Source organism: Anarhichas minor, unplaced genomic scaffold (assembly GCF_050575085.1).
Source record: "Anarhichas minor isolate MPS153535 unplaced genomic scaffold, ASM5057508v1 ptg000074l, whole genome shotgun sequence".
Lineage (NCBI taxonomy): Eukaryota > Metazoa > Chordata > Actinopteri > Perciformes > Anarhichadidae > Anarhichas > Anarhichas minor.
In genome coordinates, this window is record NW_027466520.1 from 530,001 (window position 1) to 555,000 (window position 25,000).

The 25,000-nt window shown below is 41.2% G+C and overlaps 3 protein-coding genes across 8 annotated transcripts in view; all 3 read left to right on the forward strand.

Annotated features, from left to right (window-relative positions):
* Nucleotides 1-8,863, forward strand: part of acot9.1 (acyl-CoA thioesterase 9, tandem duplicate 1) — a 10,077-nt gene extending 1,214 nt beyond the window's left edge. Inside the window, exons 2-16 of one of the 2 annotated variants that reach the window (XM_076080290.1) lie at nucleotides 737-831; nucleotides 2,268-2,294; nucleotides 3,004-3,049; nucleotides 3,587-3,757; nucleotides 4,109-4,146; nucleotides 4,245-4,328; nucleotides 4,407-4,510; nucleotides 4,722-4,795; nucleotides 5,181-5,248; nucleotides 5,341-5,452; nucleotides 6,670-6,760; nucleotides 7,049-7,134; nucleotides 7,478-7,565; nucleotides 7,672-7,822; nucleotides 8,092-8,863. In XM_076080290.1, coding sequence (XP_075936405.1) covers nucleotides 737-831; nucleotides 2,268-2,294; nucleotides 3,004-3,049; nucleotides 3,587-3,757; nucleotides 4,109-4,146; nucleotides 4,245-4,328; nucleotides 4,407-4,510; nucleotides 4,722-4,795; nucleotides 5,181-5,248; nucleotides 5,341-5,452; nucleotides 6,670-6,760; nucleotides 7,049-7,134; nucleotides 7,478-7,565; nucleotides 7,672-7,822; nucleotides 8,092-8,144 — 1,288 coding nt within the window. In that variant the 3' untranslated portion in view covers nucleotides 8,145-8,863. The remainder of the gene's footprint in view (nucleotides 1-736; nucleotides 832-2,267; nucleotides 2,295-3,003; nucleotides 3,050-3,586; nucleotides 3,758-4,108; nucleotides 4,147-4,244; nucleotides 4,329-4,406; nucleotides 4,511-4,721; nucleotides 4,796-5,180; nucleotides 5,249-5,340; nucleotides 5,453-6,669; nucleotides 6,761-7,048; nucleotides 7,135-7,477; nucleotides 7,566-7,671; nucleotides 7,823-8,091) is intronic. The other variant, XM_076080291.1, reaches the window with a different exon arrangement.
* An 886-nt stretch (nucleotides 8,864-9,749) lies between these two features.
* pdha1b (pyruvate dehydrogenase E1 subunit alpha 1b) lies at nucleotides 9,750-17,573 on the forward strand. Of its 3 annotated transcripts, none has more exons than XM_076080286.1 (13): nucleotides 9,750-9,902; nucleotides 10,967-11,020; nucleotides 11,748-11,891; nucleotides 13,167-13,232; nucleotides 13,343-13,516; nucleotides 13,802-13,928; nucleotides 14,131-14,222; nucleotides 14,536-14,628; nucleotides 14,710-14,865; nucleotides 15,211-15,282; nucleotides 15,483-15,550; nucleotides 15,936-16,044; nucleotides 16,168-17,573. In XM_076080286.1, the coding sequence occupies exons 1-13, from the start codon at nucleotides 9,843-9,845 to the stop codon at nucleotides 16,330-16,332; spliced, it is 1,380 nt and encodes a 459-aa protein (XP_075936401.1). In that variant the 5' UTR covers nucleotides 9,750-9,842; the 3' UTR covers nucleotides 16,333-17,573. The 3 variants fall into 3 exon arrangements, with proteins under 3 accessions (XP_075936401.1, XP_075936404.1, XP_075936402.1); XM_076080287.1 differs by having other exon boundaries at nucleotides 9,751-9,902; nucleotides 10,967-10,987; XM_076080289.1 differs by lacking the exon at nucleotides 10,967-11,020.
* A 3,151-nt stretch (nucleotides 17,574-20,724) lies between these two features.
* rps6ka3b (ribosomal protein S6 kinase, polypeptide 3b) overlaps nucleotides 20,725-25,000 on the forward strand; it is a 35,711-nt gene continuing 31,435 nt past the window's right edge. For all 3 annotated transcript variants that reach the window (XM_076080165.1, XM_076080162.1, XM_076080163.1), the window contains exon 1: nucleotides 20,725-21,261. In XM_076080165.1, the coding sequence (XP_075936280.1) occupies nucleotides 21,199-21,261 (63 nt within the window). In that variant the 5' untranslated portion in view covers nucleotides 20,725-21,198. The remainder of the gene's footprint in view (nucleotides 21,262-25,000) is intronic.

A 25,000-nucleotide genomic window follows, 5' to 3' on the forward strand; every position in this document is an offset into this window, starting at 1 on the left:
GTACATATTGTACTTTATACTGTACTACACCTCAGAGGTACATGTTGTACTTTATACTGTACTACACCTCAGAGGTACATGTTGTACTTTATACTGTACTACATCTCAGAGGTACATGTTGTACTTTATACTGTACTACATCTCAGAGGTACATATTGTACTTTATACTGTACTACACCTCAGAGGTACATATTGTACTTTATACTGTACTACACCTCAGAGGTACATATTGTACTTTATACTGTACTACACCTCAGAGGTACATGTTGTACTTTATACTGTACTACACCTCAGAGGTACATGTTGTACTTTATACTGTACTACATCTCAGAGGTACATGTACTTTATACTGTACTACATCTCAGAGGTACATGTACTTTTTACATGTTTTAAATATATTTGTCTCTGGAGTAAAAGTCTTAGAAAGTGGAGCTGTGGTTATGGGTGGTGTCTCTTTATTGCGTAAGAAGTAGCGTCTGGATGAACTGTGCTTTGTGACGTTCTTCTTCTTCTGTTTTTAATGGAACATGTCGGAGCAGATGGAGGTGAAGTGTTTGGCAACAACACAGGTTTTCCATCAGTGAGAGTCTGTGTGTGGAGCAGCAGGATTAAACACAGATCAGATGGCGGTTATATTTAGAATAGGATGCTTGTGGATGTAACTGGATTCCTTGACTCAGAGGTCCTCTCTGGTGTGTTTATTCAGTATTCTGTCATGTCCTCTTGTGGCCTGCAGGTTCCTGCTGCTGCGGTCGGCTGCGTCCGTGACGACCCGGTCGTTTTGTTCGGGGGGCGTGTCCAAGCCGGGCCGGGCGCCGGACATGGCTGAAGGTAAGATGGCCGCCGTGCGTCCTGTTTGACTGACTCATTATAGACATGAGTGCCGTCCTGGTCGTACAGGAAGTTTTTTTTTTTTTTTTGCATTGGATTCTATTTTTTTTGCTGACTGAGCTGGTTCCAGACCTGTGAATCCCTCCAACATCTCAGAACTTTACCAACGATTCAAATAGAAAATGAAATATTTAAAGTTACTGTGAGGAACTTTAACTTAGTGTTGGTTCTGTTGGTCCCTGTGGACTAAAGTGGTCGTCTCTCTGAGCACCAGACTCTCTTCAGAAAACCTCTCATTCTACTGCAGCAGGGTCTGACAGTCTGCTCCTCTCAGTCCTGGTTCTGGTTCTCCCGTCCGGAGCTCCGACTGCAGGTCCAAGGCTGCAGGTGAAGCCGGTCTCTGCTGGAGTCTGAGTTGAAGGAGAACCCGACCCGGTGGCTCCGATGACGAGCATTAAGAATAACTCTATAGAAACAGACCATCTTCTCTCTGATGGTCTCTGTACTGATGGAGGTCTGATAGAGGATCAGGACTACACTGAGACTGGTTCACATAGACGATCAGGACTACACTGAGACTGGTTCACATAGACGATCAGGACTACACTGAGACTGGTTCAGGACCAGATAAGGTTCCTCACAGTAACTTTAAATAAATGGCTCCTCAGTTTGATCAGCTGGCAGAGAGGAACCTGTGCGTCACTTCTGGGTCAGAACGTGTTCGTACCAGATCATAAAGCTGAAGTGAAACTGAGCAGCTTTATTGTTAAAGTCATTTTATGGTTACAGCTTCCCTTGTGATGGCTTTTACACAAGCACTTGCTGGACTTTGATGCCGTTTACTGTCGCAATGGGACATTAAACGTGACATCTACGTCCCTTGAAGAAGACAAGGAAACGGGCCCTGAAGCTTTATACCACAGTCTCTTGAGGTTGTTGCTGCATGATCTCACCACATATGGTTTTGGAAAACAACCTGAGTTGAGGTGTCTGAATTGGTATCAGCTGACTACTTTCAGTGGATGTGACAATATAAATGCTTACGGTCTGGTTCTGAACTACAGGTGTTCAGAACCGGGCTTCTGTTCTGGACTGTTGGTCGGACCAAACAAGCCCTTTTTAGACATTGTCCTGAGCTTTAGGATCATTTTATGACATTTTACAGCAGGTTCAAATTCAAGAACAAATGAATCTCCGGCGTCATGAACTTCCTGCTGAAGTCAGAGTCGCTACTAGCTAGCGCATGCTAATGTCTCGCTTCCTAAAAAACAACCCGTGTCAGCACTAAGAGCTGTGGCACTGAACACGGCTTCAGCTGCTGGTTTTGAGAGGGACGCACTTCAAATGTTTGATGCTGAATGAATGTCGTGAAATGTAACATGGTGACATAATTCAATGTGTAAAATACCCATTCAATCATTTCTGTTTCTCCACAGGAAATCCACTTTTACACGTGTCTAATGGTGCGTGTTGGTAAACCAAGACGAATCGTATCTATCTGAACTACTCCTACCTGTAGCCAGTCTCTTCTAATTTGCTCTAATTGCACTTTAATGGCTCCTGCATGTTACCGTCTTCTTTTACACCTTCGTTAATACACTTTGTACTGCTCTCCTGTTTGGATTGTAATGTTCATGCCGGCTCCACAGCATTCCATGGTGGCGTCTGTCGACCTTCTTCTTCCCTCTGTTGCACTGAGCTTCAGTATTTTGTCGCAGCTGGTTCCCACGCGATAGCCGCCTCTGTTCGATCTGTACTCTGTGTTGTTTCATATTGTCTCACTGTTTTCGGCCTCAATGAGCTGCAAGAATTACGGACATTTGACGGTTTGATTCACCATCAGATCACTCTGTTCACTTAAATGTGATCACTAAAGATCTCTGAGATTGAGGAATAAGTCGTGCCCTTTATTAGAGCACATAATCACAATAAAATATTTAGTGCGTCATGTCAGCTTAAAGTGACTGAACTGGTTTCCCTGAAGGCGTCAGCTGTAAAAACAAAAGTGTAACAGCCTCATTGTGACCGAGACGGTATGAAACGTATAGCCTTGAACTTTTGGTGCTTTCACTCTCTCACACACACACACACACACACACACACTCTCATATACACGTACACACACACGCACACACACATAGATGATCTGATTGTGTTTCTTGTGTTTTTCAGTACGAAACAGGCTGAGAGAAATCGTGGGAGCTTCCACTAACTGGAGGTACTGAACCATTTGTGTCAAAGCAACAAGAGAACATCACATTTCTGCTGTTTTGTTTCCGTTCGTTTGTTTTTGTGTCTAATATCTATCGATAACAAACAATCTTTAAATACTTGTGCAGGTATGGTACATTATTGTTATATTTCTACCAATCAAGTCCTACTTTGAGCCAGTTGTGCAATATAACAATATAACATTTTATTCTCTGTTAATTCAACCCCTCAAATTTGTGATAAAGTTTTGCACTGTAACTGACTCACTTTATTTCAACAATCAAACTTTGCAACTCAACAATTTATATTCTAATTATGACAATTTTCACACAAATGAGATGCAATGACAGACGTGGATGTAAACTGCGACTGGCTTCTGAACCGAGTAGGTTTTTACATGCAAGGAACTTGTTTCGGTGCATGAAAATAAAGATAATTATAGAAAAATAAACCAAAGCTAGAAAGATCTCCACCGAGGCCAAATGCCCGCAATGTTAACGAAATCATTTGTGGATCAGTTTTGAATATGTTCTCGTGTGTGCAGTGACCACCAGCAGGCCATGTCGGAGCGCGTGTCGCTGTCGTCCATGTTGGCGAAGTCTCAAAGCGACCTTCCAGCCAAGAGGATGAAGGACAGCTACCTGGAGGTGCACCTGCCTCTGGGCTCCGAACCACAGCTCAGAGAGAAGTACCTGACCTTCCACAACACTGTCAGGTACACACACACGCACACACACACACACTCACACACACACACACTCTCAGGAACATGACCCCACCAATGCAAGTTCTCACTCTGCAACACCATCTCTGACCACTGGGGCACAAACGGAGTATTGTAAATGAAGTCTGTGGGGTCCACTTTCAAGAAAATGCACCAGGCATATCAGCAGACTGTTTTCTGTTGATTGCAGTGCGCATGCCTTTGGTCATATCACCTTCATGGCTCTATCACCTGACATAGCGTGAGTGATGTCAGGTGATGGACCCCACCAGGATAGAAAAACAAACCCACACATACATATGAACTAGAACTCACCTCCCTCTTACTTTTGTCTCTTCTCAGGTTTGGTAGAATCCTGGAGGACTTGGACAGTTTAGCAGGTATCACTAAGACACACATTCACTTCCATTATAAGTCGACACAGTTCAACACAGTCAAACACTAACATCTTTTCTTCCTCGTCTCCTCGTCTCCTCAGTCCTCATCTCCTACTCTCACACCTATAATGTGGCGCTGAAGAGGTCTCCTCTGTCCATCGTCACCGCCCTGGTGGATAAGATCGGTAGGTCTGTTTGGATTGAACTAAGTTTTTAGGTTGTTGGTCAGTTAATTAATACATTTCTTTTCCCCCGTCGGACAGACATGAGGCAGCACATCATCTATCCTGACTGCGACATCAAGTTCACTGGTCATGTGACGTGGGTGGGAAAGACCTCTATCGAAGCCAAGATGCACATGTCACAGGTACACACACGAACACACATGTGTTAAGTTTAGTTATTTGGGGAAGTAGAAGAAAGAAATGATTCATAAGGAAAGATAAAAGGGGGATTGTGGTGTTGAGATTAAACCACACCAATGGAGGTAAATACATAAAGCGAGGTCAAAGAATAAGACGTATTAAACATCAGACCGAGACATAAGCTGTTATCTCACAATGTGACTCTTCTTCCAGTTCCACAATGGAGCTTATTCTCCGGTTCTGGATGCAACATTTGTCATGGTGGCCCGGGATCCAGAAAACAAGAGGTAGGACACAGTCTGAGGAACGTTTACACAGAATGAGCATCAATGTATACAGGAAGTAACCAACGGCTCCTACACTACACATTAACATTATTACTAATACATTTACATGATTAACATTATTACTAATACATTTACATTATTAACATTATTACTTCTGGAACCATCAAATGTTTCTAGTTTGTATCGTATAATAGTTGCCAATTAATTTCCTATTCAACCTCTTAACTTGTTAAAGTCAGATGAGTGTAGTGGAGTAAAACAGACTCCAGTGAAGTACCTCTAAATTGTACTTCGTTACTTTCCCCCTGTGTTAAAGTAATATATTGTTATATTATACATAAGCTTGATATTAACTCTTTGTTTCTGTCTTTTTTCTGTGTTTCAGGGCAGCTTATGTAAATCCTCTGAAGCCAGAAGGTCCAGAGGAGGAGAAGCTTTTCCAGGAAGGAGAAGGTATGAGATCCTGACACAACCTTTGTGAAGATGACATAAAGCTCTCTAACTCTGTGTATTGTTTGTGTCATTCTGTGTTCTTTGTTTTCCAGCAAATAAGATCCGCCGTGTGGACCTGAGCACTGCGTCGCTGCTGAAGGTGGCGCCCACGGACGAGGAGAGGAAGATCGTCCACAGTCTGTTCCTCAACACGCTGGACACAAAGTACGACTGAGATGCTCTGAGACTTTAAGTGAAATCATCCTCCAAAATCAATAATGGGGTCATTGATAACCTTTGTTAATCTCTATATATGGAAGTCTGGCGAGGTAGCGGTCACAGAGAAGGTCTGGATCTTGGGAATAACATTTATAGTAGTTTTTTAACATTTTAGATTCAGTAACGTCGCTTTAAAAGACGTTTGTTCTCAGAAATATGCGATTAGTTCGGCTTTAACATCTACGCCGGCGTGTTCGGGACATTATAGCTAAAAATAAATAACTTAAAGAGGCGGAGGGAGAGTTAGAAGCAGCAACAGCATCCGTTCTATCACAGCTGGAGAGTATTTCTTCATTGAAAGAAGAGCAAAGAACGACGCTGAAGGCTTTCCTAGATGAAACTTCCTCCGACTGACTTCGCTAAGAGTTTGATTGACAGATAGTTCATCCAATCACCTGCCACATCTTTTTTGGGATGTTCCTGCCCTTTTTACAAACATTTTCCAACGACGGCTTCTCAGATAATTCTGTGTAACAAACCATGCTGAGGTTAGACGGGAACATTTACGAGAGAAAAACTCTGAATTTACAATTTACAAACCAAAAAACATCACTAATTTAGGAGAAAACTCTTCAAATACTCTGTGAGATTATAAAGAGAGAGAAAATATTGTCTAAGAACCAGGTCACTCTTCACTTTGCGAGGTTGGATCAACCTCTAAACACCACAAACAGCGGATGATCTCATCAAATCAGACTTTGCAGTCGGATTTATCGATCAGGAAACACTGTTGACTTAAGTCCAGAATCACGCGTTATCATGAAGACCTGTTGCCGTGCATTCGATGTATTCAGAAGAAAGCAACATGCTCATTTAAGGGTTTTTTATTGTACATTTCTGAGTTTTTCGCAAACTTTAATCTCGTTTCTTTCTCATAAATGTATGTCTTTATTCCCCTTTTCTTATTAACCTACAATGGTCCTTAAAAGCTGCCATAAACACCTGATTGCTGCACGTAATACTGATTTTGTATACAGTTAAAAGATGTGGGAGCTATTATAAATATACTCACTGTGTGTGTGTGTGTGTGTGTGTGTGTGTGTGTGTGTGTGTGTGTGTGTGTGTGTGTGTGTGTGTGTGTGTGTGTGTGTGTGTGTGTGTGTGTGTGTGTGTGTGTGTGTGTGTGTGTGTGTGTGTGTGTGTGTTTTCTTCTTCTTCTACAGGACGGTCAGTTTCCGCAGCAGACTTCTGCCTCCAAGCTCTGTGTGGATGGAAGACGCCAAACTGAAAGGGCTGGAGATCTGCCACCCTCAGGTGAGAGGAGGGAACAGCTGGAGGGACGAAATGCAGAACGTTAGAATTCTCTAATAGAAAGAAATAAAAGATATTCTCCCTCCCGTTACTGACAGCGCTTTCTGTTAGTTTCTCACATTTGACGGAAACACCACAGTTTGTTCTGCTCATCTTAAAAATCCATTTTTAAAGGTATTATTGTGGTTAAGTGTTCCTCCAGTCTGAGCCCAGTCATCACGTTTGTGTCCGTAGTTTATTCCCTTAATCTGGAGATAGTTTGAAGTGTTTGTATGTGTGTGTGTTGACCAGGAGAGGAACATCTTCAACAGGATATTTGGAGGTTTTCTGATGAGGAAAGCCTACGAGTTGGGCTGGGCCAACGCCTGCTCCTACGGGTGAGATGAAAGATCTAAAACTATTTAGTACATCCCAATACACAGTATGTCATATGCAGTATGCCAAAAGTACCAGGATGTTCACGTTGCTCAGTGTGCGAGTCAGCAGACCTCTCTGGCTGTTCTCATGGAGCCGAGGTTAAAAGAGAAGGCTGCTGGAACGCTTTGAGAGTAACAATGAACGTCAGTTATTGACAGAAAGACGACAGAAACAAACCAACTAAAGATGCACGAGTGGAAGTAAAAGACGTCCGTGTCGCCGAGGATACTGGGTGCAACAGTGTGTACTTTGTGAGTAGTTAGTGTGTACTAGAAGTAAAAAGTATTCTGTGTTTGTTCACAGAGGAGGTCGACCCAGTCTGGTGGCCGTCGATGATATCCTCTTCCAGAAACCCGTGGAGATCGGCTCCCTGCTGCTGCTCTCCTCTCAGGTGTGTGTGTGTGTGTTAGTGTGTGTGTGTGTGTGTGTGTTAGTGTGTGTTAGTGTGTGCGTGTGTTTCTCAGTGATTGACCTCACAGCTTGTGTGTGTGTTTCAGGTGTGCTACACACAGGGGAAGAACATCCAGGTCAGAGTTCACAGCGAGGTGTTCGACCCGTTGACCCGTCAGCACAACACCACCAACGTCTTCCACTTCACCTTCGTCTCCGACCGCGACGTCCCCAACATCATCCCCATGACTTATGGAGGTGAGCACACACACACACACACACACACACACACACACACACACACACACACACACACACACGTACTATATGTTGAAGCTCATGCTGGACTTTTACTTGTAACAGATAAACACTCTTAACTGTCTACACTCTGTGGAAACGATGATTTATACGTTAAACTACAGAAAGACGAGGGCGGATGAATCCTGGATGAAACTCAGCCGTTACTGTGAGGAAAGATAAACTCATCGATGCTGTTTTTGTCTCTTTGTTTTGTGTTTGTGCGACAGAGTCGATGCTGTATCTGGACGGGAAGAGACACTTTAATCAGACTGTGGAGTAGTGAAAGCAACACGACACGCCAAAGCCTTTCAGCACTTGTGTGTGTGAGAGAGAGAGAGTGTGTGTGTGTGTGAGAGAGAGTGTGTGTGTGAGCGAGAGAGAGAGAGTGTGTGTGTGAGTGTGTGTGAGAGAGAGTGTGTGTGTGTGAGAGAGAGAGAGAGAGAGTGTGTGTGTGAGTGTGTGTGTGTGTACGAGTGTGTGTGAGTGTGTGTGTGACAGAGAGAGAGAGAGAGAGAGAGACTGACTGAGTGTGTGTGTGTGTGTGTGTGTGTGTGTGTGTGTGTGTGTGTGTGAGGTCAGCTGGGAGGAATGAATGCTCTTAGGGTTACAGTATACATTATTTTTCTTTTGCATCACGCCTTGTTAAAGTAACATCCTGTTACTGTAAATGTTCTGGTGGGTTTAACTCTTCAGTGCAGAGAGGAACACTACAGTAGAACACAGACTGTTTTGTTTATTATTTCATTTATACTTTACAGCTCAACGGTCATAAGATTTGTCAGAACCTCATTTATTCCTGATCCGCATTGCTTTACATTATGTTACTCTTTTATATTCCGCTGCTGCTTGAAGGCACAAAACTCTGTCTTCACTTTATATATTGTGTTGAATGGGAAGCTTCATTCTCAATGTGTCACAGAGAAGGAGGTGGGCGCCATTTCTCTGTCCTTCTGTTGTGTATTTACTCAAATGCAATAAATAAATTCCTATTTATCTTCACTTCACCGTCGTCCTCGTGTCTTTGCTTTCAATTAGTTTAACTTAAGGGATCGTTGGCGAGAGGATTTTATTTATATAAACCTCGAAGGTAGCTTTTGTCAAATTTGAGGAAATAATCCCAGGTGATGTCAGAGTGATGTCATCGGGGTTATTTTGGTCATCTGAGGCTTGAAATTTAAAACAGGAAATCAGTCATTCATTTTATTATATGATGTCTCTTTATGGCCAAAATACCATCTTATTTATTGAGTCGTGCTCTTATTCTGTAAACATGTTTTTATTTCACATATATTTATATATTATTATTTTATTCATTTTGTCACTTTTGACTCTTCGCCCCCTGGTGTCAAAATAAAAGATAACTGCAAAATGTGTTTTATCTATTTCTTATTTAAATATTAATTTTTCTGTATTTTATTTTTTTAATAAAGGTGCTTATATGTAATGATTTCTCTTTGTATATTACTGCAGTTTGGTTTCCATCATTTTCACAAATCTAAAGACAAACCTTGTAGTTAAAAAAATATTTTTTTTAAAGTGTCCTGCTTTGTTAAAGGAATTAGAAATTTACGTTAAAACTGTTGAATCTTCTGTTAACAAAAACACTTTAAAACTTGCCTGTAAGTTCTAATCATTTAAAATGTGTTAATTAGTCAATTCAATTAACAATACACAGGTGTTCCTACATTACTGTTTTAATCATTGGCACGGACTATTTCCTTTTATTCATATATATGTATTTTTTTTTTAATGTTTGTGTTTTTAGGGGTTTAAATAAAAAACAGATTTTTGTATTAAATTCAATTCTAAATCGCATTTTCCGTGCCCCTATATAAACCTCTAGGAACCAATATTCTGCGCTAGTCAGTGTTCCACCCGGCGTCGTTTCTCACACGGACACTAACACGGAAGTAGCACTTTAGCGCCGACTAACATCCGCTGTTCTAATCCTTTAAGAGCCGGGACTTCGTTCAGTAGCATGAAAAACATGTTGACCATTATCTCTAACGCACTTTGTAGGATCACTGGCAGGAATGTGGTGAGTGGGTTTTGGGGTTAATGTTGAGTTTGTGCTCGTTTCTTAGCTGATGCTAACGGCTAGCTAGCTTTGGTTTTGTTTGGCTGGTTGGAGCTGACCTTGTGAGCATGGTAGCATGTTAGCATGTTAGCATCAGCGGCTAGTTTGACTCTTTCTTCACATTCTGCATGCTGTGGTCATGTCGCTCTTTTACTTTTCTGTCTCTGCAGTTCATCTTTAATTAATTTAAGACGAATTGGTCTGTGGTTTGTCTTCCTCGCGCAGCTTTATTGATTTAAGATGCACTGGTGTGACCAATATCGAGTTTAAACATTAACCAATTAAAGGCTAAATTTAGCTTCCACTACTTAGCATTAGTGGAGGAAGTCTCGTTACTTTACTTCAGTAAAAGTATCATTACAAATACAATTCTTTATATATGAACTAAAAGAAGCATCCCCACCGTGTAGAAATACTCTTGCAAGTAAAAGTTCTGCATTTTAAACGTGAAGTAAAGTAAAAAGTACATTAGCATCAAAACACTGTATACTTAAAGTACAAACGTTAGTGCAGAATTTCATCTTCACATGTTTTTAAAGAGACTTTAAATGTGCACAATAACTTTCAGCTCGTTTTTAATCACTGGTCGCTCAGTCTTCAATCTGAACACAATGTGACTTCACTGAAATACAATACTGAATAAAAACTCATAAGTGCATTCATATTAACTGTTATAAATTATTATTGTTCAATAACAGACCACACACTGGTGACTGCATGTTGTGGTGGTTCAGTGGCCGCAGGGATCCTACAGTCATTCATCAGCTCTGATTCAGGTTTTATAAATATATAAATTATGCAAATAAGCACCGAAAAATGATCAAACTGATCCTCAAAACAAACGTGTGACTGCAGGAACTCTGTTTTTATGGCTTTGGGTTGAAAAGGCAGAACTCTTGCTTTCGCTCTCTCCCTTTGGCTACACACACACACACACACACACACACACACACACACACACACAACAATCTCTATTCATGTCTTCCTTCTCTTTCCCCCCCCCCCCTCCCCCACCTGAACCCCAGGGAGCCCAAACAGTGTCCGAGGTAAGCAGCTCGTTGCTCTGCTGTTTGTCTGCAGTGAGTTTTTAAAATACAACACAATAGAACCTACATTACATACAGTCAATCAGCTGTTTCACTGTGTTAAGATGTCCTTTTAAATTCTTTGATTTAACTGTAAACGTTCTAAACATCCGTCTTGTGTTTGTTGTTTGATGTAATCAGCTGCTCTGTGGCGGCACAGTTTACCTCGTTATCAGCCGTCCCAGAGATATTCAACACTGGCACAACGTTTACTCCTCAGCAGTCTCAATAATCGGCATTTAAATAAAGTTATTGTTGCAATACATTAGTTTGGTAAGCGATGGTCAAAATGTACAAGACTTTACTCACGTCTATGAGAAGAGATGTCGTTAACTAGCTTCTTAAGATGAAACACTGACGTGTCTGAGAATAAATCAGTGTTGATTATTTTGGAACCAATTAGTTTTCTTTAAGATTTGAGTAAAATACAACAAATATATAAAGTGTTAAATCATATAAAACAGAAGAGCAGATAATGTTTAGTTTTAGTATTTCAGTTTATTTGTGATATAATGCGTGTAAAAGATATTTCAAATGTCGTGCCAATCAAAGAATATCTGGTGAAGTGTGGACACTGTTGGGCCAGACTCCGTGTGTTCTGCTTGTTTTAGCCTCCAGAGGTGTGTGTGTGTGTGTGTGTCCGTGCTGTTGTCACCTGTAGACCCTGAACACCTCCTCTGGCTGTGCTCTGGTCTGATTGGTTGGCTCCTGTGTTCCCCAGTTGCTGGTTGACCTGTCAGAGTACGTCAGTGTAACCTCTCCGGCGGCGCCCGCCTTGGCTCAGACCCGGCGGCAACCACCCAAACCACCACCAGTCAGTCCTAGAGCGTTAGCTAGCGCCCAGACCGACCAGCTGGACGGACCAGTAAGAGCACTGGGAGCCTCCGTGTGTGATCACTAACAGGGGCGGGAAGCCTAACGTCTGTTTAACATCCAGAAGTAAAGAGAACTAACCTCTCACAGCTGCTGGCTGCATGCACCAGCTAGTTCTTTCTTTTCTTTTGTTTCTCTGAGAGATCGATGAAGTCATTCACTGAAGACGTTAAAGAAGGAGAATCTCATATTTTAAATAGAGAATCAGATGTTTGTCTTTTTAAGCGTTTATCGTTTTATGGATTTACTGTAAACGGTGCTGCTGCAACGATTATTCAATTCCTGATCCGTTATGAATGTCTATAGAAATATATCACAACTTCTCTGAGCTCTTACTCATGTTTTCAAATACCCCAAAAGATTAGATTTACTAAAATATATATACAGCTGCAAAACCAATCAATAAATATTTCCTCCAGTAATAATTAATTTTCCCATTAACTGTGTTTCACTGTTACACATTCATTTATACAAAAACCCACTTTTAGGATTAGTTTGTTTGCTTAAAGTGAAGCTTTTATTTAACACCAAGAATAAGAGTTTATTCCAATAAAACACTAAACAGACCTTTATGTTCAGACTGGGACTATTAATCTAAATGTTAACATCTTTAATTTAAATACCGTGGTGCTGCAGAGACGTCCCACTACACATCACATTCTACAAATCACCATAATCATTTTAATGTCTTTCAATGAAACTGAGACTGACTGTCTTTCTAATATCTCAAAACCGGTCAAAATAATCTCAGTTTAGATATTTCCTCTAAATAGTTTAGAGTTTGCTCCTTAATTAATTTTCTGGCCTAAAATTGTTAATTTCTTCTGTTAGTTTAACTAAAATGCGTTCAGAATTAAACCGTAATGTTGCAAATATTTCCTCATAATCTAAACTACCTAAAAATATCAAATTTTGTTTTCCATCAAATCTTCTGTTTCTATTTTAATCATTAATTGAGCAGCAGTGATGTTAAATAAAATACTTTTCTTATTTTTACCCCAGAACCAGTTTTTGGTTTGAAAGATTGGGCTGCTGTTCTCCCACCCTGTTACTGACCCCCCCCACACACCCCACGTCAGACCGCTGTAGTAGTCCAGTCAAGCGTGAACCACCAGACCCCCAAACCTGATCCCCCCCCCCCCCCCCCCCCCGACCCTGGACCTGCTGTGAAGAGGAGCCTTCGTCTGTGTGGAAGCTGTTTTCTTTCCTTGTGCTTCATGTTTGTGTGTTTTTGATGTTTAATGTGTTTTTATTTATTATTTTTTAGGGTGCCAGAGTCGTGGTTTCTCGATCCTTCGCCGACTTCACCTCACAGGCGACCTTTGACATCAAGGTGAGTGGAACTGCTCTGAAAGTAGTTTTTAACGCACTAAACGTGTGACGGACTCTACAGAATCAGCTGCATCAACGGGTCATAGAATACACTATTTGTCTGTGTGGTAGAAGTGCGATGCGCACCGTCTGGAGGAGGGTCCTCCGGTGCAGGCGGAGCTGACCCGGGATCAGGGTCTGCAGTATTACCGCGTCATGCAGACCGTGAGGCGCATGGAGCTCAAAGCCGATCAGCTCTACAAGCAGAAGATCATCAGAGGCTTCTGTCACCTGTATGACGGACAGGTGACCACCACAGCAAACTATGACATCATTTAAACAAAGTTCACGTTTAATCTTTCTGACCGCTGAAAAAAAGACACGAGAATCACATTCTTATTTATATTTAACTTCCTTCATAAAACCTTTTATCTACCACAACAGTCTTTGGGACAGAATATAATAACGCATTTAATTGTCTTTTTATTCAGTGTATTCGTAGCGGTGCAGTTCCACCAATCTTTTTATTTTGTTATTTAATCCGTGGCTCTTCTACCCGCCCGTCCTCATGCTCTTCTTCTTCTTCTACAGGAAGCGTGCGCCGTCGGCATAGAGGCCGCCATCAACCCCTCGGATCACCTGATCACCGCCTACCGCGCCCACGGCTACACGTACACCCGCGGGATCTCCGTCAAAGAGATCCTGGCCGAGCTCACGGGTGAGAGGTTTAACATCTAAAGGCTGGGAGGAGGAATTGTACCTTATTTGTTTAGTTAGTTAATATTATTTTATTGTATATATTGTGCATTTTTATGTTTTTTTTTATTGCTTTACCTGTACCATAAATGCTGCTGTAGTGAAACAATTCCCCCTACGGGATTAATAAAGTATTCATCTATTTATTTAACATCACTCCTCAGGTCGTAAAGGGGGCGTGGCCAAAGGAAAGGGGGGTTCGATGCACATGTACGCTCCACATTTCTACGGAGGAAACGGCATCGTGGGCGCACAGGTACACACATCTACACACATCTACAGACATCTACAGACATAATATAATCATTAAGAAAACATTAAAGGGACCGTAGTGATTATGAGGTTTTATATTCTACAGTAGATGGAGAACATCAACGTATTTTAGACTCCGAACATAATTTCTCAGTTTAAGTGAGCGCTATGTTTTTGAAGTTATCACCAAACTCTATTCATTAAACACAGTATTTAACCTCTGAGAGCACAGGGCTGCTGCTCTGCTGCTGCCTCCTCTAGTTAGTGTGAGTTGTTGAGGCTTTGGTGTAAAGTGAAACTCTCTGGTCATCGCTCAGGTTCCTCTGGGAGCCGGCATCGCTCTGGCCTGCCAGTACCAAGGCAACAACCAGGTGTGCGTCTCACTCTACGGGGACGGGGCGGCCAATCAGGTAAACATCCCGCCCACTTCTTATAAATCCCACAATCCCATCGTACGAATACTTTAACCCCCCCCCCCCCCCTGATCCCAGGGCCAGCTGTTTGAGTCCTTCAACATGGCCGCCCTGTGGAAGCTGCCGTGCATCTTCGTCTGCGAGAACAACAAGTACGGCATGGGCACGTCGGTGGAGAGAGCTTCAGCCAGCACCGACTACTACAAGAGAGGAGACTACATACCAGGAATCAGAGTGAGACACACACACACACACACACACACACACACACACACCGTGGAGGTCTTGGGCGGTAGCTGCAGTGTGTCTGTTGGACCGTACGCTGCAGCTGGCCTGTATGAACCCAGACTACAACAGGAGGAGGCTGGACCTCCGTCCTGGCAGTTGCAGGTGTGAACATCCATACAGCTGTCTGATGCTCATGTATGATACTGCAAACAAACAAACAGAAGTAAAAGTACTAATACTGCACCGTTGTAGATAATCTACATCAATGCATCACATTCTGTAAGATAAACAGAACTCTGAGCAGAGCTGAGTTATCAGTGTTTGTTCTGACCGTGCATCCTCGTCTCCCAGGTGGACGGGATGGACGTCCTGTGTGTCAGAGAGGCCACCAGGTTTGCTGCAGACCACTGCAGGTCTGGAAAGGTGAGCTGGTGAACAGGTGGAGAACTCACTGATGAATTAAACCCAAAGTTCTTCTTTTTATTTCTCCGGTTTAACTTCTCACACGAGTCTCCGATCGCGCAAATTCAAATGTTTTCAAAGCTTTGACGTGTCGATGAAGCTGATCTTTATGTGTAAAGATGGCCGCCGGCTGTGAGAGACGACTTGTTGTGTGTTTTCAGGGTCCGATCATCATGGAGCTGCAGACCTACCGTTACCATGGACACAGCATGAGTGACCCAGGCGTCAGGTGATGACGTCATCTGGTCACGTCTCGTTCCTCACTTTAATTAATGTCTGGTTCAAGTGAGACGAGAGTTTATTTATGTTTTAAACATTATTTAAATATATATATATTTTGAAGTTCACTAAACGATACATTTTAAATATATTTATAACGTTATGAGAAACATTTATTGATTAATAAGTACAGATAATAGAGAAATGAAAATAAATCAAGAAATATATGTAAATATAAAAAGTGAAATAAATTCATAATCAGAGGTTCAGATGAATGGAGAAAATAAAATAACCTCGGATCAGAAATCAAATATGAAACCACGCCCACGTTGTAACTTCCTATTCATGAAGGCAAGTTCGGGTTTGTTCTGACTGTGTGATGTCACTTCCTGTAGCTACCGCACGCGGGACGAGATCCAGGAAGTGCGCAGTAAGAGCGACCCCATCAGCATGCTGAAGGAGCGCATGCTCAACAACAACATGGCGTCAGTGGAGGAGTTCAAGGTGCACACACACAGATTTTCTGTCTTCTTAATTGGACCTTTAGGTAACCAGTAGAGAGTGTGTGTGTGTGTGTGTGTGTGTGTGTGTATACAGCCGATAATGAGAGATTCTCTGTCCCGTCAGGAAATGGACGTAGCGATCCGTAAGGAGGTGGAGGAGGCGACTCAGTTCGCCACATCGGACCCAGAGCCGCCGCTGGAGGAGCTCTGCAACCACATCTTCAGCAACGACTCGCCGCTGGAGGTCCGCGGGACCAACGCCTGGGTCAAACTCAAGTCTGTCAGCTAGAGACACACACACACTCGGTAGTAAAGGAAAGTCCCTCCAGCTGCACCGACTCCCTGACCTTTAACAGAATTAACATTCAGCGCCTCCTTCCTTTGATTTTTGGATCATTCTGCACCTTCATGGGACCGTGTGCGTGTGCGTGTGTGTTTTTCAGGGCTGCTTATTATACGCACACAACTTGGGTTTCCTCCGTTTTAAATTCCACTTTTTAGGAGCTTTTCAAGCATCTTTTAAATGTTCCTAAAATTCAGGTTCTGCTCCAAGAAACCAGCAGCAACACAAACTCTGAATATTCTGATTTCAATCACTTGACTTTGACTTCTCAGACTCTTTGTTGAGTTAAAATGTTTATTTAAGAGACGGCAGGAAAGGAGTCAGTGTGTTCGTCTGTCAGCAGCTAAAACATACACAACGAAGTACAAATACATTTACTCAAGGCGTGAACTAAAGGACACTCTTTAGTGATTTAACTCAAGTAATCCTGTTACTTTGTACTGGAAATATTGTACTTTTTAGGTTAATACAAAATATGATCAATAAATCACACAAGATACATTATTACAGACAAAGCTACACGATGTAGAAAGTGGTCAAAATAATAATCTATATTATTCTGAAATGGGCCGTCCTGCTTACTGAGTCCTTCTAGTACTACGAGTATATTTTGATGCCGATACTTTTAAGCTTAAGTGAAAGTCCTGCATTCAAAGCTTTACTGAAGTAAAAGATCAGAGTACTTGCTGATAAGCTGCATATTTGTACGTGTGTTTAATTTATTTGGATTTGTGATTATTAAGATGACTGTTGATCAGTTCATCAAATCCATAAAGTAAATATTTAACTTTGAGTAAATGTTTTATCCAGAAGTACTGAAGAGAAAATACTTCACTTTTCCATCCAGCTTTACTGAAGTACTTGAACTTTCCCAATACTCTCTTCCTACCCGACTGCAGAAGAGAAGGAAAGTAAAATAACGTGAGTTTGTTGAAAGGTGTGAAGACACTAAAGTATGAGGAGAATAATCCTCTGGAGGATGGATGCACTAAAATATATATATTACAGTTTAGTGTAGAGGTTTAAGATGTATTTATGATGTATAACTAGTATCTGTGTTTGTGTGTGAGGGTTTAAAGCAGAAGTCTCGTTACTGTTACTGAACCTGTTCAGATAAAAAGCTTTACTTCATTTGTGTTTGTTGAACGGAGACTGTAAAATAAATTCATAAAGAACGTGAAGATTAATACTGTTTGAGTCTTTTCTTTACCTGATACTTTATACTTCTAGAACCCTAAATATTGTACTTTTTACTACATCTCAGAGGTACATATTGTACTTTTTACTGCATCTCAGATGTACATATTGTACTTTTTACTACATCTCAGATGTACATATTGTACTTTTTACTGCATCTCAGATGTACATATTGTACTTTTTACTGCATCTCAGATGTACATATTGTACTTTTTACTACATCTCAGAGGTACATATTGTACTTTTTACTGCATCTCAGATGTACATATTGTACTTTTTACTGCATCTCAGATGTACATATTGTACTTTCTACTGCATCTCAGAGGTACATATTGTACTTTTTACTGCATCTCAGAGGTACATATTGTACTTTCTACTGCATCTCAGATGTACATATTGTACTTTTTACTACATCTCAGAGGTACATATTGTACTTTTTACTGCATCTCAGAGGTACATATTGTACTTTTTATTGCATCTCAGAGGTACATATTGTACTTTTTATTGCATCTCAGATGTGCATATTGTACTTTTTACTGCATCTCAGATGTGCATATTGTACTTTTTATTGCATCTCAGATGTGCATATTGTACTTTTTACTGCATCTCAGAGGTACATATTGTACTTTTTACTGCATCTCAGAGGTACATATTGTACTTTTTACTGCATCTCAGAGGTACATATTGTACTTTTTACTGCATCTCAGAGGTACATATTGTACTTTTTACTACATCTCAGAGGTACATATTGTACTTTTTACTGCATCTCAGAGGTACATATTGTACTTTTTACTACATCTCAGATGTACATATTGTACTTTTTACTACATCTCAGAGGTACATATTGTACTTTTTACTACATCTCAGAGGTACATATTGTACTTTTTACTGCATCTCAGATGTACATATTGTACTTTTTACTACATCTCAGAGGTACATATTGTACTTTTTACTACATCTCAGAGGTACATATTGTACTTTTTACTGCATCTCAGATGTACATATTGTACTTTTTACTGCATCTCAGATGTACATATTGTACTTTTTACTGCATCTCAGATGTACATATTGTACTTTTTATTGCATCTCAGATGTACATATTGTACTTTTTATTGCATCTCAGATGTGCATATTGTACTTTTTACTGCATCTCAGAGGTACATATTGTACTTTTTACTGCATCTCAGATGTACATATTGTACTTTTTACTGCATCTCAGAGGTACATATTGTACTTTTTACTGCATCTCAGATGTACATATTGTACTTTTTACTACATCTCAGATGTACATATTGTACTTTTTACTACATCTCAGAGGTACATATTGTACTTTTTACTACATCTCAGAGGTACATATTGTACTTTTTACTGCATCTCAGAGGTACATATTGTACTTTTTACTGCATCTCAGATGTACATATTGTACTTTTTATTGCATCTCAGATGTACATATTGTACTTTTTATTGCATCTCAGATGTACATATTGTACTTTTTATTGCATCTCAGATGTACATATTGTACTTTTTATTGCATCTCAGATGTGCATATTGTACTTTTTACTACATCTCAGAGGTACATATTGTACTTTTTACTACATCTCAGAGGTACATATTGTACTTTTTACTGCATCTCAGATGTACATATTGTACTTTTTACTGCATCTCAGAGGTACATATTGTACTTTTTATTGCATCTCAGATGTACATATTGTACTTTTTATTGCATCTCAGATGTGCATATTGTACTTTTTACTGCATCTCAGAGGTACATATTGTACTTTTTATTGCATCTCAGAGGTACATATTGTACTTTTTATTGCATCTCAGATGTGCATATTGTACTTTTTACTGCATCTCAGAGGTACATATTGTACTTTTTACTACATCTCAGATGTACATATTGTACTTTTTACTACATCTCAGAGGTACATATTGTACTTTTTACTACATCTCAGAGGTACATATTGTACTTTTTACTGCATCTCAGATGTACATATTGTACTTTTTACTGCATCTCAGATGTACATATTGTACTTTTTATTGCATCTCAGATGTGCATATTGTACTTTTTACTGCATCTCAGAGGTACATATTGTACTTTTTACTACATCTCAGAGGTACATATTGTACTTTTTACTGTAGTACATCTCAGAGGTACATATTGTACTTTTTACTGTATATATCTTTTACATAAATGCACGAGTAATGTTTGAATACTTTTACTACATTTTACTGATTATACTGACATACTTTTACTGAAGGAACATCTTACTGTAACGGAGTATTTGTACTGTGTGGTGTTATAACTTTAAACTTTAGTAATCGGAGTACTTCCTCCACTGACCACTAGATGTCACTACCAGGCTGTACAATCTACTCCCACTATTTATCTACAGTCATGACAACCAAACATTACAGTTGATCGTTACTGATGACTTATTGTTAGTGAATGAAAAGAGTTACTGTGAAAAAAATGTACCACGATAATTACGCTCAAATATATAAACTGGAGCAAGAACATGAAGTGCTTTTAATAAAGTAACAAGTAGAATTTTAAAATCTATTCTATCAAATGTAAGATGAAGTAAACAAGTGCTGAATACCATGAAAGTGCAAAGTCAGCACTACTCTTTATGATAAAGTTCAGTCGTAAATGTAATATTTTATTACTCTGTTGTTCAAACAGCATTACATTTGGTGAAGAGCGCATTATGACTTGTTTAGGACCCGAAACTCAAAGTTCTGGACTTGTCTGTCTTAATTGTCATTTCCAACTTCCGGTTCCAATTTCCGGTAGCGAGAACCTGGAAGGCTGTTCTCGTGGGTCCTCGCTCATGGCTCCTCAGAGATCCCTCCTCGATCCTGATCCTGATTTATATAAATTAAGAATATATATATATAAATTGTATTTATACAAATATATATATATTCTGAATTTATATTAATATATACATATTTTTTAAATAAATATTTATATATATATATATATATATATTTATATAAATTCAGAATATATATATATATATTCAGAATATGCCAAACTTTACTTCATTTATCTTGTTATCTAAAGGAAGCCGCCTACTGACGTGACGCAGGCGTGACGCAGCGGTCTGACGGACAGGTAAGCCGACACCGGCCGCCATATTGGGAAACAACGGAAGTGTGTGTGTGTGTGTGTGTGTGTGTGTGTGTGTGTGTGTGTGTGTGTGTGTGTGTGTGTGTGTGTGTGTGTGTGTGTGTGTGTGTGTGTGTGTGTGTGTGTGTGTGTGAGGGTGTGTGTGTGTGTGTGCGCGTTGAGTCAATCAGTTTCCGTCCTCCTCTCTCTCTCATGTCTGTCTCTCCGGAGGAAGGGGCGGTCTCAGCGCCGCTGCAGATCCGGAATTAGAAGGTGTTCGCTCGGCTCGGCTCTGCTCGGTCGTTCGGCGGAGAGCTCCGCGAGCGGTTCGGTTCCACACAGGAAATACAAAAACCTTTCGTTAAAAAAGGAAAGGAAGAAGGAAAGGAAGGGAGAAGTGTCGACCGAGGGGAGGTGACGGAGAACCGGTGGCAGAAAACAGGAATTAAAGAAGAAGAAGAAGAAAGAGAGGAAAAAGTAGAAAGCACAGGGAGGACAAGATGCCTCTGGCTCAGTTGGCGGATCCCTGGCAGAAGATGGCTCTGGGGGGGGGGACCGGAGAGGTGAGACCTTTATTTAACAACACTCTGTCTGCCTGTCTGTCCTCCTGTCTCACTGACTAGAGAGGTGAGACCGTCATTTATACACACTCTGTCTGTCTGTCTGTCCTCCTGTCTCACTGACCGGAGAGGTGAGACCTTTATTTATACACACTCTGTCTGTCCTCCTGTCTCACTGACTAGAGAGGTGAGACCGTCATTTATACACACTCTGTCTGTCTGTCTGTCCTCCTGTCTCACTGACTAGAGAGGTGAGACCGTCATTTATACACACTCTGTCTATCTGTCTGTCCTCCTGTCTCACTGACCGGAGAGGTGAGACCTTTATTTATACACACTCTGTCTGTCCTCCTGTCTCACTGACTAGAGAGGTGAGACCGTCATTTATACACACTCTGTCTGTCTGTCTGTCCTCCTGTCTCACTGACCGGAGAGGTGAGACCTTTATTTATACACACTCTGTCTGTCCTCCTGTCTCACTGACTAGAGAGGTGAGACCGTCATTTATACACACTCTGTCTGTCTGTCTGTCCTCCTGTCTCACTGACCAGAGAGGTGAGACATTTATACACACTCTGTCTGTCTGTCTGTCCTCCTGTCTCACTGACCAGAGAGGTGAGACATTTATACACACTCTGTCTGTCTGTCTGTCCTCCTGTCTCACTGACCAGAGAGGTGAGACATTTATACACACTCTGTCTGTCTGTCTGTCCTCCTGTCTCACTGACCAGAGAGGTGAGACATTTATACACACTCTGTCTGTGATGCCACATTAGATTAAATACACTATAACGCATTATAATACACCTTGAAGTCACTAATTGAACGTTATTCGAGTCTAAAAGCTGCTATTGGGACACCACATTTAAAAAGCTCCATATCTCACTCTACTGTAACTATAGAATGACTCAAATCAGATTAAATCATAAAGCAACACTTAAAAAGTCACCACGAGTCACTTTGTGGATTTTTTAAATATAATTTGTGGATTTATTTCTTGGTGTAAAACCAAAGTCACGTCAGTTTATTAATAAATAACATTTAGAAACAACAGCAGTGGGTTATGATCTCCAGGTAAACTCAATTAAAGACATTAAAAAAGGTGCATAAAACACCTAAAATACATAATTAAATAATAACGCACAGATTACTTTTTAAAGTGGATTGTGTCTCTACAATGAAAGTACATGCTTGTATGGGACATCTTTTATTGTCTTGTTTTCTCTCACAAACCATCTATTTTATGTGTCTGGACTTATTGTTTCAGCTCTATAGTAATAATGTGACTATACGGTTTTCTCAGAGCACAAATGCTGCATAACTTAAATAAAAACACCTCAATGAACATTCAAGTTATTAAAGTCACTGAGGTGATTTCTAGCTTTACTTGTTTGCTGTAAAGTTAAAGTTAAAGTGTGGCTTTGTCTCCGAAACCGAGACACGAGATTGAACCAAAACAGCTTCTTCTGCGTGTCTGTGTGTGTGTGTGTGTGTCTGCATGTGTGTGTTTTATTCCAGTTCTTCCGTCCTACAAGTTTTTGAATCTTGATAAAAGAAGCAGGAGGCGGAGCCACAGCCACCCATGATTCAGGAAGAGCTTACGTCTCTGTGTGTGTGTGTGTGTGTGTGAGTGAGTGAGTGTCCACTTCCTGTATGAGGTGTCACAACGGCTGCATGGAGAAATGTGTGTGTGTGTGTGTGTGTGTGTGTGTGTGTGTGTGTGTGTGTGTGTGTGTGTGTGTGTGTGTGTGTGTGTGTGTGTGTGTGTGTGTGTGTGTGTGTGTGTGTGTGTAATAATCGAACTCTGAGTCACTGAGCCAGCCTCTCTTCTGTCTCACCTCTCGAACAAGCTCGTACCTGCTCGTACCTTTTTCCCCACACGGCCTGTTTTCACCTCACTCTCCTGCTGACGCTCACGTCAATGGAGCTCACCTTTAACCCTCCACCCCCCCCCCCCCCCCACCTCCTTGTGTAACACCTTCAAGTCTCTCGCAGCGATGTGTGTCGTAAGCCTTTTTTTTTTTTCTAGGCCACCACACGACAAAAACCACACATAGAGCAGTCGGTGGTTGGAGTTGTGGAATGAACAAGAGATGCTTCTGTGTGATTATTTTTGCCCTGAAGACAAGTTCATTCAACGCACGCAGAGAACAAAGATGGCTGCAGCGGTGAATATGCACTCTGCAGGCCTAAATGTTGTCTGAATAGCACGAAGGAAGTGCATTAGAAATGGCAACATGGCCTAAATATCCTTTAGGGCAGCGACTCATCGTTTTGTGTGTAAAAAACATAGTTTCCAGAGCACAAGGTGGACGCATTCAAATAGCTCTCCTTATCCAACCGACCATCGAAACGTGTGAGATATTCAGCTTTTTATTAAATATGAGGATCTGGGTCTGTCCACGGTGGACCGGTCTCTGCCGGAGGATCTGGGTCTGTACCGAGGAGCTCATTCTGCTGCATCCCTTCAGCTCTGCAGACGTACTGCGTGTTGATATCGTATTACAGTGCTGGCTGATAACGCTAATGAATAAACGCCTGAATGCAGGAGGCGTGCGATCCGATGTCGTGCTGCAGACACAATGCAGTCCGTACTTCAGGAGGCTTTCAAACTGAGCCCAGAGGCAAGGCACACGGGGAGTTAGTTAATGTAATTATTGCCACAGTTCTCTGAGTCATAACTGAGTCAAATCTGATCATATAGACAGGATGAACTGTCTCCGTCTGAGGATATCATTGTTCCTGATGTCTATGCTATTAAACACCTATAAACCCGCTTATAAACCAGAGGAGACACTCCTTACACCTGCACAACCTGCCTGAGAGTCATCACGTTTTTAGGTCTTCTTCAGTGTCAAAGTCTTCTGTCTGTACATCCGTGTGTACACTGCAAATAACAGCTGATAGGGGCTCATTCAGCATACTTTTAATGGGGCCAATTGGCCCAAAATATGGCCAAAAAGTTGGTACCTATCAGCCAATTACCTGACTCCAATGCAGCTTTATACTTCCTGTTTACATCCCCCAAAAAGCACCCGCATTATGTGAAGATTAGTTCCAAAACTCAAAGCGTGATCATCCTCTCAAATCAAAGGAAGACAAAGAATAACAATAGTGTCTGCTCCTTATTTTCCTCTAAAGCCGCGTTCACACCAAACGTAGATGACATACAAAGTCTATGCACAGACGCGATGACACTGGAGTCACGCGTATTTGCGGATGGCAGAATTGCGTAAAAAATGCGCCAAAAGTCGCCTGAGTTGTTTGCTTGTCGTCTTGAGGAGAGAACTAACAAAACATGAAGTCAGACTTTTTACAAATCGGCGTCATTACGTAGTGATTTCGGCGTCCCCCTTTTTGTCCGTTTATTGACGCGATTAACGAATAATTTGCGCCGCGTTTGGTGTGAACGCAGCGTAACACTGACGCACTCCTCTGTCCATTCCTACACAGATGTTTACATTTAGTTGAAGTCTTTTGGACGTATTCAGATAAAAAGTCGAGGATTTAAACGTGTGCATCGGGTCGATGAGGTCGTTTGTGTCGTCAAGAGACAAACTGAACATTTTATAATCAGACTCTGTCCTCTCCGTCACCTTCCACCTCTTCATCTTTCTCCCTCTTTCTAACTATAATCCATCCATCCATGTCTCTCTCTGTCTGTCTGTCTGTCTCTGTCTCTCTCCCTCCATCCTCCTCTCTCTCCATCCTGTCTGTCTGACTGTCTCTCTCTCTCTCTCTC

Bases quoted from the DNA above. Each gene is read 5' to 3' on its own strand.
- pdha1b (XM_076080286.1), top strand. From the start codon at position 9,843: ATGAAAAACATGTTGACCATTATCTCTAACGCACTTTGTAGGATCACT. The intron at 15,551-15,935 runs GTGATGACGTCA...CACTTCCTGTAG, and splicing joins ATGAGTGACCCAGGCGTCAG to CTACCGCACGCGGGACGAGA. The intron at 16,045-16,167 runs GTGCACACACAC...CTGTCCCGTCAG, and splicing joins CGTCAGTGGAGGAGTTCAAG to GAAATGGACGTAGCGATCCG.